Consider the following 12914-nt stretch of genomic DNA (forward strand, 5'->3'; position numbering starts at 1 on the left):
GAAACGTATTCAGGAAAAATGATATTAACACGTTACTACAGTACCGATCAAAAGTTAGGGGTCAGTAAGAATTTTTGAAAGAAATTAATACTGTTGTTACTCAGCAAAAAACTTTTCTTTTCAACTTTCTGTTCAATCAAAGAATCCTGAAAAATGTATCATGGTTTACACAAGAATATTAAGTGGCACAACTGTTTTCAACATTGATAATAATAAGAAATGTTTCTTGAGCACAAAATCAGTATATTAGTACGATATATATCAAATGAATGCAGTCTTGGTAAATATCAGAGACGTCTTTCTAAACATTAAACAATTCCTATCAACCCCAAACTCTATGTCTGGGAATGTTTGTGTTCCTGTAAACAACATTTTTTTTTTACATTTCTCATTTATTTTATTTCATCTTTATTGGCCATAATGTTTAGTGAAGCCCACTTTTATACATCTATATTTGTTTTTACAGGCTTCAATTTGCACAGTGTTTGGAAGAGAACACTGGGCAACATGTTAATTAACTTGCTTTTATATAAAATACAGAAAATACATTTGGCGTTTTCAACCTAATTCACATTAATCGCTTATCAAAATATCCGCTAGTCACCCATAAAACTGTTATTCCGATGTCTTTCTCAGACTGTCTCCCTTTCCGCCATCTTTCTCTGACCAAACATTATCTGAGGGCACCAAGTTTGGCTTCTGCACACCAGCCTGCCTCTACGCCTCAGTAAACCAGAAAAACATGCAGAGATGGCAGCTGGCCTCAGTGACCCAGCCTATTCAAACAACCAGCGCACTCACACAATTAATCACTCACACAGAAGAACCCACACACCAGCAGCCCTGAATCTTCACTCGTACAGAATCAACCCCAACCGAACACAAACATACGCACAATTAGCTTCAGTTCATTGATACTGCATGCACACACACGCACACTCAGCCACTACAATAAAACACACCATGTGGTGGAAAATACAGCGCTACTTGTGTGGCTCTCAAGCGTGCGTGAGTGTGCACACGTGGGTGTGTTTGTGCATTTTTGTAGAATGCAGGGAGTTCTCATACAACAGTCATGTACTGTATAAACGTCCTGCTGGGGATTGAATCTGGCTCTAGCACAGCGCAGGAATTTGGTCGGACAGGTTGAATCGTGTGCATGCTCAGCATGAAGGTCTTCTGACCCAGGATCAGTGCATTCCTTCAATAAGTTAGCTCTGCAAAATCATGCAACTGATCTCAGTTCAGGTGCAGATATATATCTGTCTGCATCACCCCACTGGACAGGTTGCTGTGATGAAAAGTCAGTCTTCATATATATATATGGAGCGATTTCAAGCCATTTTAACATTTCACAGTCCTGGTTTAGGAATGCAGAGAGTCCGTGGCTGGAGAGTTTTTCAAAAGGTCCGCAGTTTCCAGGAAAAAAGATAGTTCCACTCCACTGTGCCTCAGTTCCAAAACAGTTGTGATTGGGTCAGGGGTTTTAATGACAGAAAACAAACTTGTGGTATTTTGGAAAAACTGCCGTCTTTGGAATCCTTCACTTCTGACACTGTGAGGCTGCATATGCGTGTTGAGAGAGAACGACAGAAGGAGAGTGGATAAACGATAAAAGAAAGAGAGATACTGTATAAAGGGATACAGAGAAATAGTGATTTGTGGTGGAATTAGGGAGGGAAGGTTTCGGGCACTTAAACGAGCGCTCTCGCTCCTTCGACCAAATGAAAAATTGATCTGCTGGGACTTCTCTCGGACCGACAGATGAAAGAAAGGGAACGGAGGGAGCAAGGGGAGAGAGAGTGAGAGTGGAAGAGAGATAGAGAGAGAAAAAAAGTGCTGGAAAAGGCAGAAGTGGAAGAAGAGGTCTGTGTTTTCGTCATCCAAACGGCTCTTGTTTCAGCTCCCTTTTCCCTACTTCATTTCTCTCTTTTGCATTTGCTCGTTTTGTCTATCTGTTATTAACCTTTTCGCCTGAAGAGTATCTTTTCTCAAGAAGTCCAGCAGCCTGCTACAATATTCTTTGGGCTACAGTATTTTCACACCAATCCTGTCTAATTTATTTATCGTTTTTTTCCTAGCCTTTCTGCCCCTCACATTCTACAGTCACTTCATCCCTCCTGTCCTCCATCCATCGCTCTTTCAGGTCATGGTTTTTTGGGCCGTCCGTTGCGCGGCAGGTTCTCCACCGTGTTGCTGAGTCGGTACTTGACGATGATGCTGTGCACGGTGGATTTGGGCATGCGAAGCTCCTGCCCAATTGACCCTTCCGACTTGCCGTCCTTCCACAGGTCCACCACCCTCTGGCGCTGCAGCACGTCATGTTCCTTGGTCTTCAGGCAGGACGGAGCTTCTGTGGAGGCAGAAAGGGGGCAGACTGTAGACACTGGGGGGGTAGGGAGCGGTCAATCAGTGGCATAGTATCAGTCCTCAATATTGAGAAAACAGAGAAAAACCCATAACTGTAGGCAGGAGGCTGGAAGGAGGCCTTCTCTCGAACAAAGAAAAAGCATAAAATCTCCCAGTTTGTGTCTCGCGCTCTTACAAATAATCCCGAGAGCCAGACTCAGGACATCCACTGGCTGCGAGAGCAGTGACGCACCGAACTTTCACAAGGTAAAAAAAATAGACGTTCGGCCATTTTTTGCCGAAGAAATCTGTGTTGACATAATGTGTCTAAAACCTTTTGCTCTATAAAGTTCATGACATGTAAAACGCTAAGAGTTTAAGTGGCAATGACTTAAAAAAGAAAACAAGACGTGCTCGCCAAGGTCTTTATTTCTGACAACTTTAAGAATGATTGAGCGAGATGTTACGGGGTCCGCTAGGATTTTTACAGAGGCAAAGCGGAGCTCACACTCCATTTTGTCTCTTTCCTCCCTCTCACTTCTTCCTCTGTCTTTTAGAGAGATGTCTGACCGGGTCCAAAAAATGTCCTATTATGGAATACGTTAAACAGATCAACACAGTCTGTCCTTCATTTTTCTCTTTTATTTTATATCTCTTTCTCTCGTTTTTTTTGTTTAGTCTGGCATGCTGTTTTCATCTCGCTCCCTGGCTCGGTTTAAACTGAGGTCACCGCAGTTGTCTTAATCAGGGACCAGAGGGTTCAAACGGGCCCCAAGTGGGGCATATTTTTAGCCAGGCGAGGGTTCAGCATGTACAGCCTCAACAAACTCAATCAGCCTCTACACCCACCAGGATCTGAAGTCTGGGGCTATTTCAGTGACAGACAGAGACTGAGAGAGAGACAGACAAAGAGCGAGAGTCTAGTTCTGCCTCCAGGGGGTTTAAAAAACCGGCGTAAGGGCACAAGCACATTTGTGTTTCTTTATGGGTTTTTTTCTCTCTCTTAAAAATATCTGAGTAGAAAAGCAAAAAAATGTTCCCTTGGCTGAGCGATTCCTGGCACGGCTAAGGTTCTGGATAACTGTAATGACATTTTCAGAAAAAGCACCATGGCAAGAAAATATGCCTCCCTTGTGGTAGAAAGATTGGTATCAGGACACTCAGTCCACTCTGTATGGGTAAAAACAGTCAGGACGATGGACGGAGTTTGGCCTCTGATAGAATAAACAGAAAATGTCAAACAAAAACAACTACATTTGTTCTTCTCAGTTCTTCCTGCACACACTATTTTTATTCCTTATTTACTTGTTCTATTTTTTATTTTCTGTGTTTTTTGTTCTGTCACTGTCATTCTGTTACACTGTGGAAGCTTCTGTCACGAAAACAAATTCCTCGTATGTGTAAACATACCTGGCAATAAAGCTCATTCTGATTCTGATTCTGATTCATATGCTGTTACAGAGCTAATATTGAAACAATAAACTCACTGGCAGGGCTAATCTGTTCTCTTGGACCAAAGATGGAGAACGTGAAATAATTTTGCCAAAATTCCACGGGGGCCTTCTCAAATTAAAATGTAATTAAGTGTGCTAACCAGAATCATATTTTTGCAGCAATATGAATACATCAAGTGTGACTTGTGTCAGTGTAGTTTTTTTTTTTTCCGCTTAGGACAGAACATGTGCTTGCATGTCTGAACAGTGACATATTGAGCAAGGATTAAATCTGTAACCGTGTTTTACAATTGAAGTATTAAATACCAAACTACTAAATACTGAAATCTGTGGAACACAAATCATTTCAGGTGCATCAAAAGTTTGATAACTGATTAAACCTTTTTCAAGAATCAGTGCTTTATAGAGAAACTACATACCAAATGTCAAATCCAGCCTCTCATACACTGACCTCAAAAATTATTGTGAAATAGAGCATTCGTACACCCACATGTACGCCCACATAAACACAAATAGACCGAGAGAGAAAGAGCAAGAAAAAAAAACATAGGGAGAAAACAGAGAGAAGTTGAATCGTGGGGATTTTGCCACGTTAATCATAAGATGGTAAAGTTATAGCCTAAAGCGCTGTCCATTTCTCAACTAATAAATCACTGCTTGCTAAAAACTAAAACTATATTAAAAACATATTTGTTCATTAAAATGAAGCTGAAATAAAGTAAAATATCAATATTGGATGAAAAACTTAAACTGAAAAGTTATAAATATTAGAAATGCTGCCTTGGCAATTAACTGAAATAGGATGAATCACTAGGATTAGTAACTGGAAATAATTTAAACCTGACATAAAAATAAATGAAACCTAAATAGTAATATTTAAAAACACTAATAAAATGACCAAAACATATTATACTAAAGTTAAAATGAAAATGAAAAACTGAAAATATAAAAATAAAAACCATTTCAAAATATCTATAATAGTATATAAATAATACTAAATTAACTCTGGTGTAGTCTGATTCACAAATGACTCTTTTGAACTGATTCTTTTAATGAATCAATGAAAAAGATTCACAGTATTGGTTTAAATCAGCTGAAGGACCAATTCAATGTGTGAAATAATTGCTATATAAACATTTCATTTGCTTACTGACTGGATGTTTGTAGGACAATGCGCATTGTGTAGGTAAAGATAGAGAGCGTTTAATTGAATTCCAAAAAAGTTAGAAAACTCAGTATTGTTTTGTTGGGTATGTAGCTACATCTCTTTATGGGGAAGGTTGCAAAATCACCCATTTTCGCTGCTGAAACCAAATTCACTGGTGTTTTATACGTGTATGGTGCATTTATTTACAAATCTGCTTACATTTTACTAATGCTACCAAGAATTCCTCAGCCCTTAAAGGTAAAGTACATTCTACACCACCTGTGTCACCAAAAGGAACTGCAAAAACAATAATTGTTTGCAAACAGGTTTTCAGAACACGCCCCTCTCCATCTGTCATTGGCTGGCCAAACAGGTGGCTCCGCCCCTAACTCATGCCATTGGATGCTCAAACCTGTGGAACAATGTTTTGATAGCACCACAGAGCCACAGTGTTTACATTTTTAGGCAGAATCAACCTGTGAATGGCCTACTTATAGCTGTCTCTGCATATTAAGCTGCGACAGGAGAATTTAACATCCAAAAAAATGTACTTCAGCATTTCACCATCTAGCAGATGCTCTAATCCAGAGCTGCTTACAAGAAGCACTTTGTTTTCACATTTTGAGACTGCCATGATCAACAGATGGCAAGCAAATCTGCCTTTCAAATTTAAACCAACCAAACAAACACATCAGTACCTCCAGCTGGTCAAAACAGATTTCAATTCAACTTGTCATTTAAGAACTTTATGTTTAGAATTCCACATCACTTCCAGCATTTTCCTTTCTATTTCATATTTCATATATCATATATACACGCACAGACAGCACAACACACACACACACTGTTTATAAAATCACAAAAATTCAAATCAACAGTTTTACAACCTTGACGTGCTTTTGCGTAAAAATATCCCTCGTTTAATAAACGCTGATCTGCTTTTTCATCAGTGTAAATGAAAAGCCTTTAAAATGGTTCAGAGTAACCAGAGTATGAGATCACTGGAGGCTGTTTTGGGGTGCCTTTCTGGGGACGGATCAGCAAAACTGACCTGATATGAAAGCGCCAGGGGGCATCTGGCTGTAGTTGGCCCCAGCCAGAGTGAGAGCCGCTGAAGGTGCAGGTGTGAAGGGAGGGCCGTAGTTCTGTGGGGTGGCGTATGGGCCTGGAGGAATAGGCTAGATAAAGAGAGAAAGAGAGAGAGTGTGTTATAAACCTTAGAATGCAAAGGGATTTAGTTTTAAGCGGCTAAAAAACATACAAACTTAACTCAGAGTTGTATAAGATTCATTTTGAAACTTTGCACATTTTATTAATACCAGATGGCTGCAACAAATGTGAGCATATTTACTATTTTATATTATTTATTAATTCCTTTCTGTGTCAGTCATTATAAATATATTTCAATCGCATGGAATATGTTTAGAATTGAAATATACTTATACAAATATATTAATAGTTAAATATTTACAAGCCTGAGCATTTAGCAGTTGTGAAGAGTGTATGTACACTATTGTCGGTCAGTAAAAATTTTTATGTTTTTTTTTTTCAACGTGTTTCATATGCTCAACAAGGCCACATCTGTTTGATCAAAAATACAGTAAAAATTTAAAATATTATTATAATTTCAAATGAGCATTTTCTATTTTAGTACATTTTAAAATGTAATTTATTCCTGTGATGGCAAAGCTGAATTTACTTCAGTCTTCAGTGTCACATGATCCTTCAGAAATCATTCTAATATGATGATTTGATGCTCAAAAAACATTTCTTATTATCAATGCTGAAAACAGTAATATTTTTGTGGAAACCATGCAATTTTTTTTAGGATTCATTGCTGACTAAAAAGTTCAAAAGCATTTATTTGATCAATTTAATGCATCCTTACTGAACCAACCTTTTGAGCGGTAGTGTACTTTGTAATAATTTAATATCTGTATGAATATGTGCATTCATATGTATTTGCGTATTTACCGGTGGTGTGTGTGTCTCGTTGCCTTTGTTGGCCAGTCTGCTGAGGATGCTTCTCTCTGACATCTGCAGGCGGGCCGTGATCGGCGGGACTCTAGAGAGTGTGGCTGGGAGCCGCATTACGTCTGCCTTCATGTCACTCAGAAGCTCCTCCAGTTGGTTAAGAACTACAAAATTGTCCATCATTACAACATGCCCGGTTGTAGAAACTAATAGAAGCAGACAGGATGTGGTTGTAAAGTTAAATGTGTAATTGTTAATAGAATCTTCACACAAACTTCAGGAGCAGGAACATGTATTCAGAATGTCGACTTTAACAACTAAAAGAGCTTGAAGCATTATTATATTATATTCTTTACCAAATACTCTGAAATTCATTAAGCCTCAAAATAATTCGATTAAATATTTCCAAAACACAGTCACCTGTTCTTTGAAGAGAGGGTTTGAACTCTGTTGTTATTGTTAACTAAAAGTAAAATTAAAGCTAAAGAAAATGTTCTTGAATTGAAATAAAACTGAAATAAAATGAAATATAAATATTAGATGAAAAACTGAAATTTGAAATAAAATAAGCTGAAGTGCTAATATTACTTAAACTAAAAACTAAGCGAGTAAATAAGTAAATAAACTAAGTAAATAAAATGAAATATTTAAAACATGACAAAAACAAAATGAATTAAAAATATAACTGAAAATATAAAAAAGTTAAAGCTTTAAATAAAAGTTACAAAATATGAAATTAAAAAAATAAATACTAAACATGAAAAAGTGTATAAATAATACTATATTAGCACTTGTTTTGAAGCATATCAAAGACCTTTTTATCAATATCAGCTTTGAAAGCCAATCGACAGTTCAGAAGGCTAACTAAACGTGACAGTGAATTCTGATTGTCAAATGTGAAATTTATTGGCAATTTCAGACAATAATAAGAGTGACAAGCCAAGTCAACTGGTATCCAATAAATGGTTTATCGGCAAAGATTAAACAACACGCTTGAGAAAACTCCAGGACTTTAAAAGTGCCTTGTGTTCTTGAACTGTTCCCATATCAGAGCTGGCAGGAGCACTGGTCCCACTGGATCTATCCAGAAGCCTTTTATCAGACCCTCAAGACGCCAGCAAACTTTGTCCGAGTTACACACAAACATATTCCCTCTCATTTTTCATTTGAAGATATTTATGAGACAAATCCCACACAAACTTTCCTCACCCTTATGCAAGACGGCATTGGCAGGTTTGTTTCCTGCGAGCGATTCCTTGCTGAGATGTTGATGGGACTCAGCTAGACATTCAACTTCAGCAAAGCGAGCGTTCAGGGCCATGGCCGGGTGAGTCGGGTCCTGGGTCATGTTGAGGTACGCAGCCCGACGCAGCTGCTCCTCTATCACTAGGGCCTGCTCTAGCAACTGAGAGAGAAAAAGAGAGAGGGATCTTAGATCTAGAGATGTGTAAAACTAAATTAGTCAGCTAGTTGTTCAGGCAACCCACTAACTACTTGATATGGCACAGCAGCTAAAAATGACCATCTAAATTGGAATGGCTAAAACAATGGTGCTTCAAAAGACATTAAATTCAAAAAGCTACCAGCATGCTAAATAAAGCACTATATATTCAAACTAAAATATTATTATCCTTATAATATTATATATGCATTTTATGTTACTTTTTTATTCCATTATAGATTAGTGAGATAAATGTAATGTAATGTAGGCCTGGGCGATAAAACGGTATCGATATTTATCGACGGTACACCTTCTTCGATAACGATAGAAAAAAATGTTCAATATAGCGCATGATATAGGCTCGTGCTATGAGTGACGCACACAGCACACACAAAAACGAACACATGCTGAAATGAGTGCTGTGCCTGCCTGTGATGAGGAGATTGTAAATAAAGAATGAATATTAGTCGAATTTAAAATAAACATTTGAATGTTAGGTGTGCATCAGGGAGCGTCATCAGTGGCGCGTGAGATGCGGTGATGAAGTAAGTGACGTTGTTGCATCCCACGAGACGCGCCGCTGCCGCTACCGAAACCAAGCCATTCACACATGCATATTCAGTGCATTTTTTAGATGGACAAATATGACTGCTGCACTCGCGTCTCACACAAGAGATGTATAGAAAGCCATGCAGAGTTAAAACAGTTTAAACTTTTAGAAAACACATCACGAATTTGTGGAGGTTTATTCCTTTTCACTGCGTCTCATATGTTTTAAATGCAATCTGCGTGATGGGCGATTCGGCTCTTTGGATTAAGCAATGCATAAATACATGATGCTGTTTTGTTCACAATTGTTTATGCAATTTACGAAATTATATTTGATTTTTATGAGTTAATTTAGACGTAATTCACGTTTTTTATAGAGTTACTTCCTTGCGTTGACAATTTAAATGCGCTGCATTATTTTTCTCATTGCGCCCTCCTGTGGCCTCGGGAGACAAGACAAAAGTTTCCTTAAAACCTATTTAATCTGCATATAAAACATTAGAAATGAGATATTTGTTTAATTTTTATTTTGTGTTTGATTGTTAAAACAAAACATATTTGTTGTTTGTCTCAATAAATTGGGTTAATTTAAAAATACAGTGGTTAAATAAAAAAAAATTAAAATTCTATTGCTCTGTTTTAAAAAAGGTTATAAAAAATTTCAATAATTATCGATACCGAACGATATGAAACATTATATCGTTTATATCGTTTTTAGCTATATCGCCCAGCCCTAATGTAATGTAATAAATATAATTTATTCCTGTGTTGCATGTGTTGCAGCAGTCTTCAGTTTCACATGATCCTTCAGAAATCACTTCTTATCATCAACGATGAAAACAGTTGATGCTTATATTTTTGTGGAAACTGTTATTATTTTCATTCAAAAGAACAGCATTTTTTGAAATAGAAATCTTTTGTAACAAATTAACATCATCTTACTGACCCTACACTTTTGAACGGTAGTAATTTTTTCATTACATCATCTAAGCACAAGAGTAATCTCAAATTTCTGCTTTAAAAGAGTGAAGAAAAGACAATGGAAAAAGTATCATGGGTGAGACAGGCTGAGAAAAGAAAGAAAACCGATTAAAAAAAGACAAAGACTGAGAAAACAAGAGTTGGACTGAGGGAGAGTGAAACAGGGAGAAAGATAGGCTGCAAAATAATAAGGAATTAAGAAATTTATCGAACAGAATTGACAGAAAAATTACGTCTGGAAAGATAAACCGTTCCAGTGATTTATGAGCATGAGAAAGCACCAGCTTCCAATTAAAAGAAGTTCCACTGGAATAACGGCGGTTCTCAGGTTGCTCAACGTATTCGGAATTATGTAAGAGAAGAAGAGCGAGAAAGAGCGCGAGGGAGGCTGAGAAAAGAAAAAGGAGGATGTAGAGAAAAGGATATGAAACATGTGATGAAAAGAAAAACAGGAAAAACAATGAGACAAGTCTGTTTCACAAGAACGCGTGTCAGCATATTCAGGTTTGGGTTTGCGATTGTGACGTGTCGACATAACATCTTCAGGCAGGAGTCACACAAACAGCAGAACAAAAGGTAGAGTAAGAAGCATGCCAAAACAAGACACACAAGTATAGAATTATGACACAAATGACAGAACAAAAGAAGCAGCTTTCAAACAATGACCTACCGCAACGCAAGACAAAAAGCGTAACATAACTACAAAAGCCACAACGAAAACCAAATAAAACGCCACCACGGATATCACAACAAACAAAAAGAAAAGAAACTAAACAAAATATCGATACCGAACGATATGAAACATTATATCGTTGATAAATTGTTTAGCTATATCGCCCAGCCCTAATGTAATGTAATAAATATAATTTATTCCTGTGTTGCAGCCATTACTCCAGTCTTCAGTTTCACATGATCCTTCAGAAATCACTTCTTATCATCAACGATGAAAACAGTTGATGCTTATATTTTTGTGGAAACTGTTATTATTTTCATTCAAAAGAACAGCATTTTTTGAAATAGAAATCTTTTGTAACAAATTAACATCATCTTACTGACCCTACACTTTTGAACGGTAGTAATTTTTTCATTACATCATCTAAGCACAAGAGTAATCTCAAATTTCTGCTTTAAAAGAGTGAAGAAAAGACAATGGAAAAAGTATCATGGGTGAGACAGGCTGAGAAAAGAAAGAAAACCGATTAAAAAAAGACAAAGACTGAGAAAACAAGAGTTGGACTGAGGGAGAGTGAAACAGGGAGAAAGATAGGCTGCAAAATAATAAGGAATTAAGAAATTTATCGAACAGAATTGACAGAAAAATTACGTCTGGAAAGATAAACCGTTCCAGTGATTTATGAGCATGAGAAAGCACCAGCTTCCAATTAAAAGAAGTTCCACTGGAATAACGGCGGTTCTCAGGTTGCTCAACGTATTCGGAATTATGTAAGAGAAGAAGAGCGAGAAAGAGCGCGAGGGAGGCTGAGAAAAGAAAAAGGAGGATGTAGAGAAAAGGATATGAAACATGTGATGAAAAGAAAAACAGGAAAAACAATGAGACAAGTCTGTTTCACAAGAACGCGTGTCAGCATATTCAGGTTTGGGTTTGCGATTGTGACGTGTCGACATAACATCTTCAGGCAGGAGTCACACAAACAGCAGAACAAAAGGTAGAGTAAGAAGCATGCCAAAACAAGACACACAAGTATAGAATTATGACACAAATGACAGAACAAAAGAAGCAGCTTTCAAACAATGACCTACCGCAACGCAAGACAAAAAGCGTAACATAACTACAAAAGCCACAACGAAAACCAAATAAAACGCCACCACGGATATCACAACAAACAAAAAGAAAAGAAACTAAACAAAAGACTTATTTATATTCTTTATTTACAACATACCTTAAACCGCCTGGCCAGGAACTTGTTTTTCATCTCTAAGAAGTTTCCCTTGTTGACTTGAGTTTTGAAAGGTTCGTTAACGATGGCGAACTGCGGGTCGTTCTGAATGTCCTGCCACCGCGCATAGCCGTGGCTTCAACAGGTCAAGGATCAAAGCTCAAACCTGTCAACCTACACTAGACCATGATATGCGTTCAAATCTAAAGATCTTTATTTTCGATAAAAGAATAACAATTTTGCTGTCTGTAGTATTCGCTAAAGAAAACTGATGTATTTGTAGGAACTCAGTTTTTTCCATCTCATTTTATTTCATTGTTCTTCTTGGCTTGGAGCTCTAAACAAACTGTTCATTTAGCAAACGCAGTATAAATATACATTAATGGAACTGGATTATTTCTACAGCGACAGCAGCCTATCTCCAAGGATACCACACGATGCCTGCCAGCAGCCAGAAGTCGTGTCGCCGGTGCCAGATCTCATTGATCTTCCCTGATGAAATAGCCGCCCGCTCCTCGTTCTGCCAAAGAGTGTGGAGCTCTGTACATAAAAGAAACACACAACATGGCCAGATATCACTTACAATCCGTTTATACCTGCTGACGAATAAATAAACAAAACGCAACAATCCTCCGACAACAAAGCTAGCAAGCGTGTAAATCGAGTTATCGAGCTATAAACTACTCCAGAGTGTGGGCTGTATGCTTAGTGTTTGCTTGAAATGTTTTCTCAACGCTGGTGAAATGTTTATGAACCATAAGCATAAAGCCCTTGTTGTTTAGCTGTTCTCTTTTAAAGTTGTAAATTAAACTATATCCAGTGATTGGCTTCTGGGAACTGAAACTATTTATAGCGACTGGGGCTTGGAAACAAAACTCAAAGAAATAATAGACCAGACAAATGACCACCAGGGGTGTATTCCAGAAAGCACGGTTAACTTACCATCAGCTAAACCCTGAACTTTCGGTTGATTAACCCCAAACCTTGCTTACTCGAGGTACAGTATGTGGTTCCAAAAACGCGTCCGGGAGTAAGTTAATTCAACACAGAGTATGTTCCTGGTTAAGACTCAAGACATTCTCAACAGAGCGACGAATCGACGAGTCACTATGGAAACGGAC

General features: G+C 37.7%; 1 protein-coding gene across 1 annotated transcript in view; it reads right to left on the minus strand.

Annotated features, from left to right (window-relative positions):
- Positions 1-418: 418 nt before the first annotated feature.
- Positions 419-12914, minus strand: part of LOC107683578 (chromodomain-helicase-DNA-binding protein 3-like) — a 65512-nt gene continuing 53016 nt past the window's right edge. Inside the window, exons 36-41 of the mRNA XM_016479651.1 lie at positions 12225-12333; positions 11797-11929; positions 8134-8329; positions 6925-7088; positions 6002-6128; positions 419-2353 (exon numbers count right to left, since the gene is read on the minus strand). Coding sequence (XP_016335137.1) covers positions 2148-2353; positions 6002-6128; positions 6925-7088; positions 8134-8329; positions 11797-11929; positions 12225-12333 — 935 coding nt within the window. The 3' untranslated portion in view covers positions 419-2147. The remainder of the gene's footprint in view (positions 2354-6001; positions 6129-6924; positions 7089-8133; positions 8330-11796; positions 11930-12224; positions 12334-12914) is intronic.

This window comes from Sinocyclocheilus anshuiensis, unplaced genomic scaffold, assembly GCF_001515605.1.
Source record: "Sinocyclocheilus anshuiensis isolate Anshui unplaced genomic scaffold, SAMN03320099.WGS_v1.1 scaffold874, whole genome shotgun sequence".
Classification (NCBI taxonomy): domain Eukaryota; kingdom Metazoa; phylum Chordata; class Actinopteri; order Cypriniformes; family Cyprinidae; genus Sinocyclocheilus; species Sinocyclocheilus anshuiensis.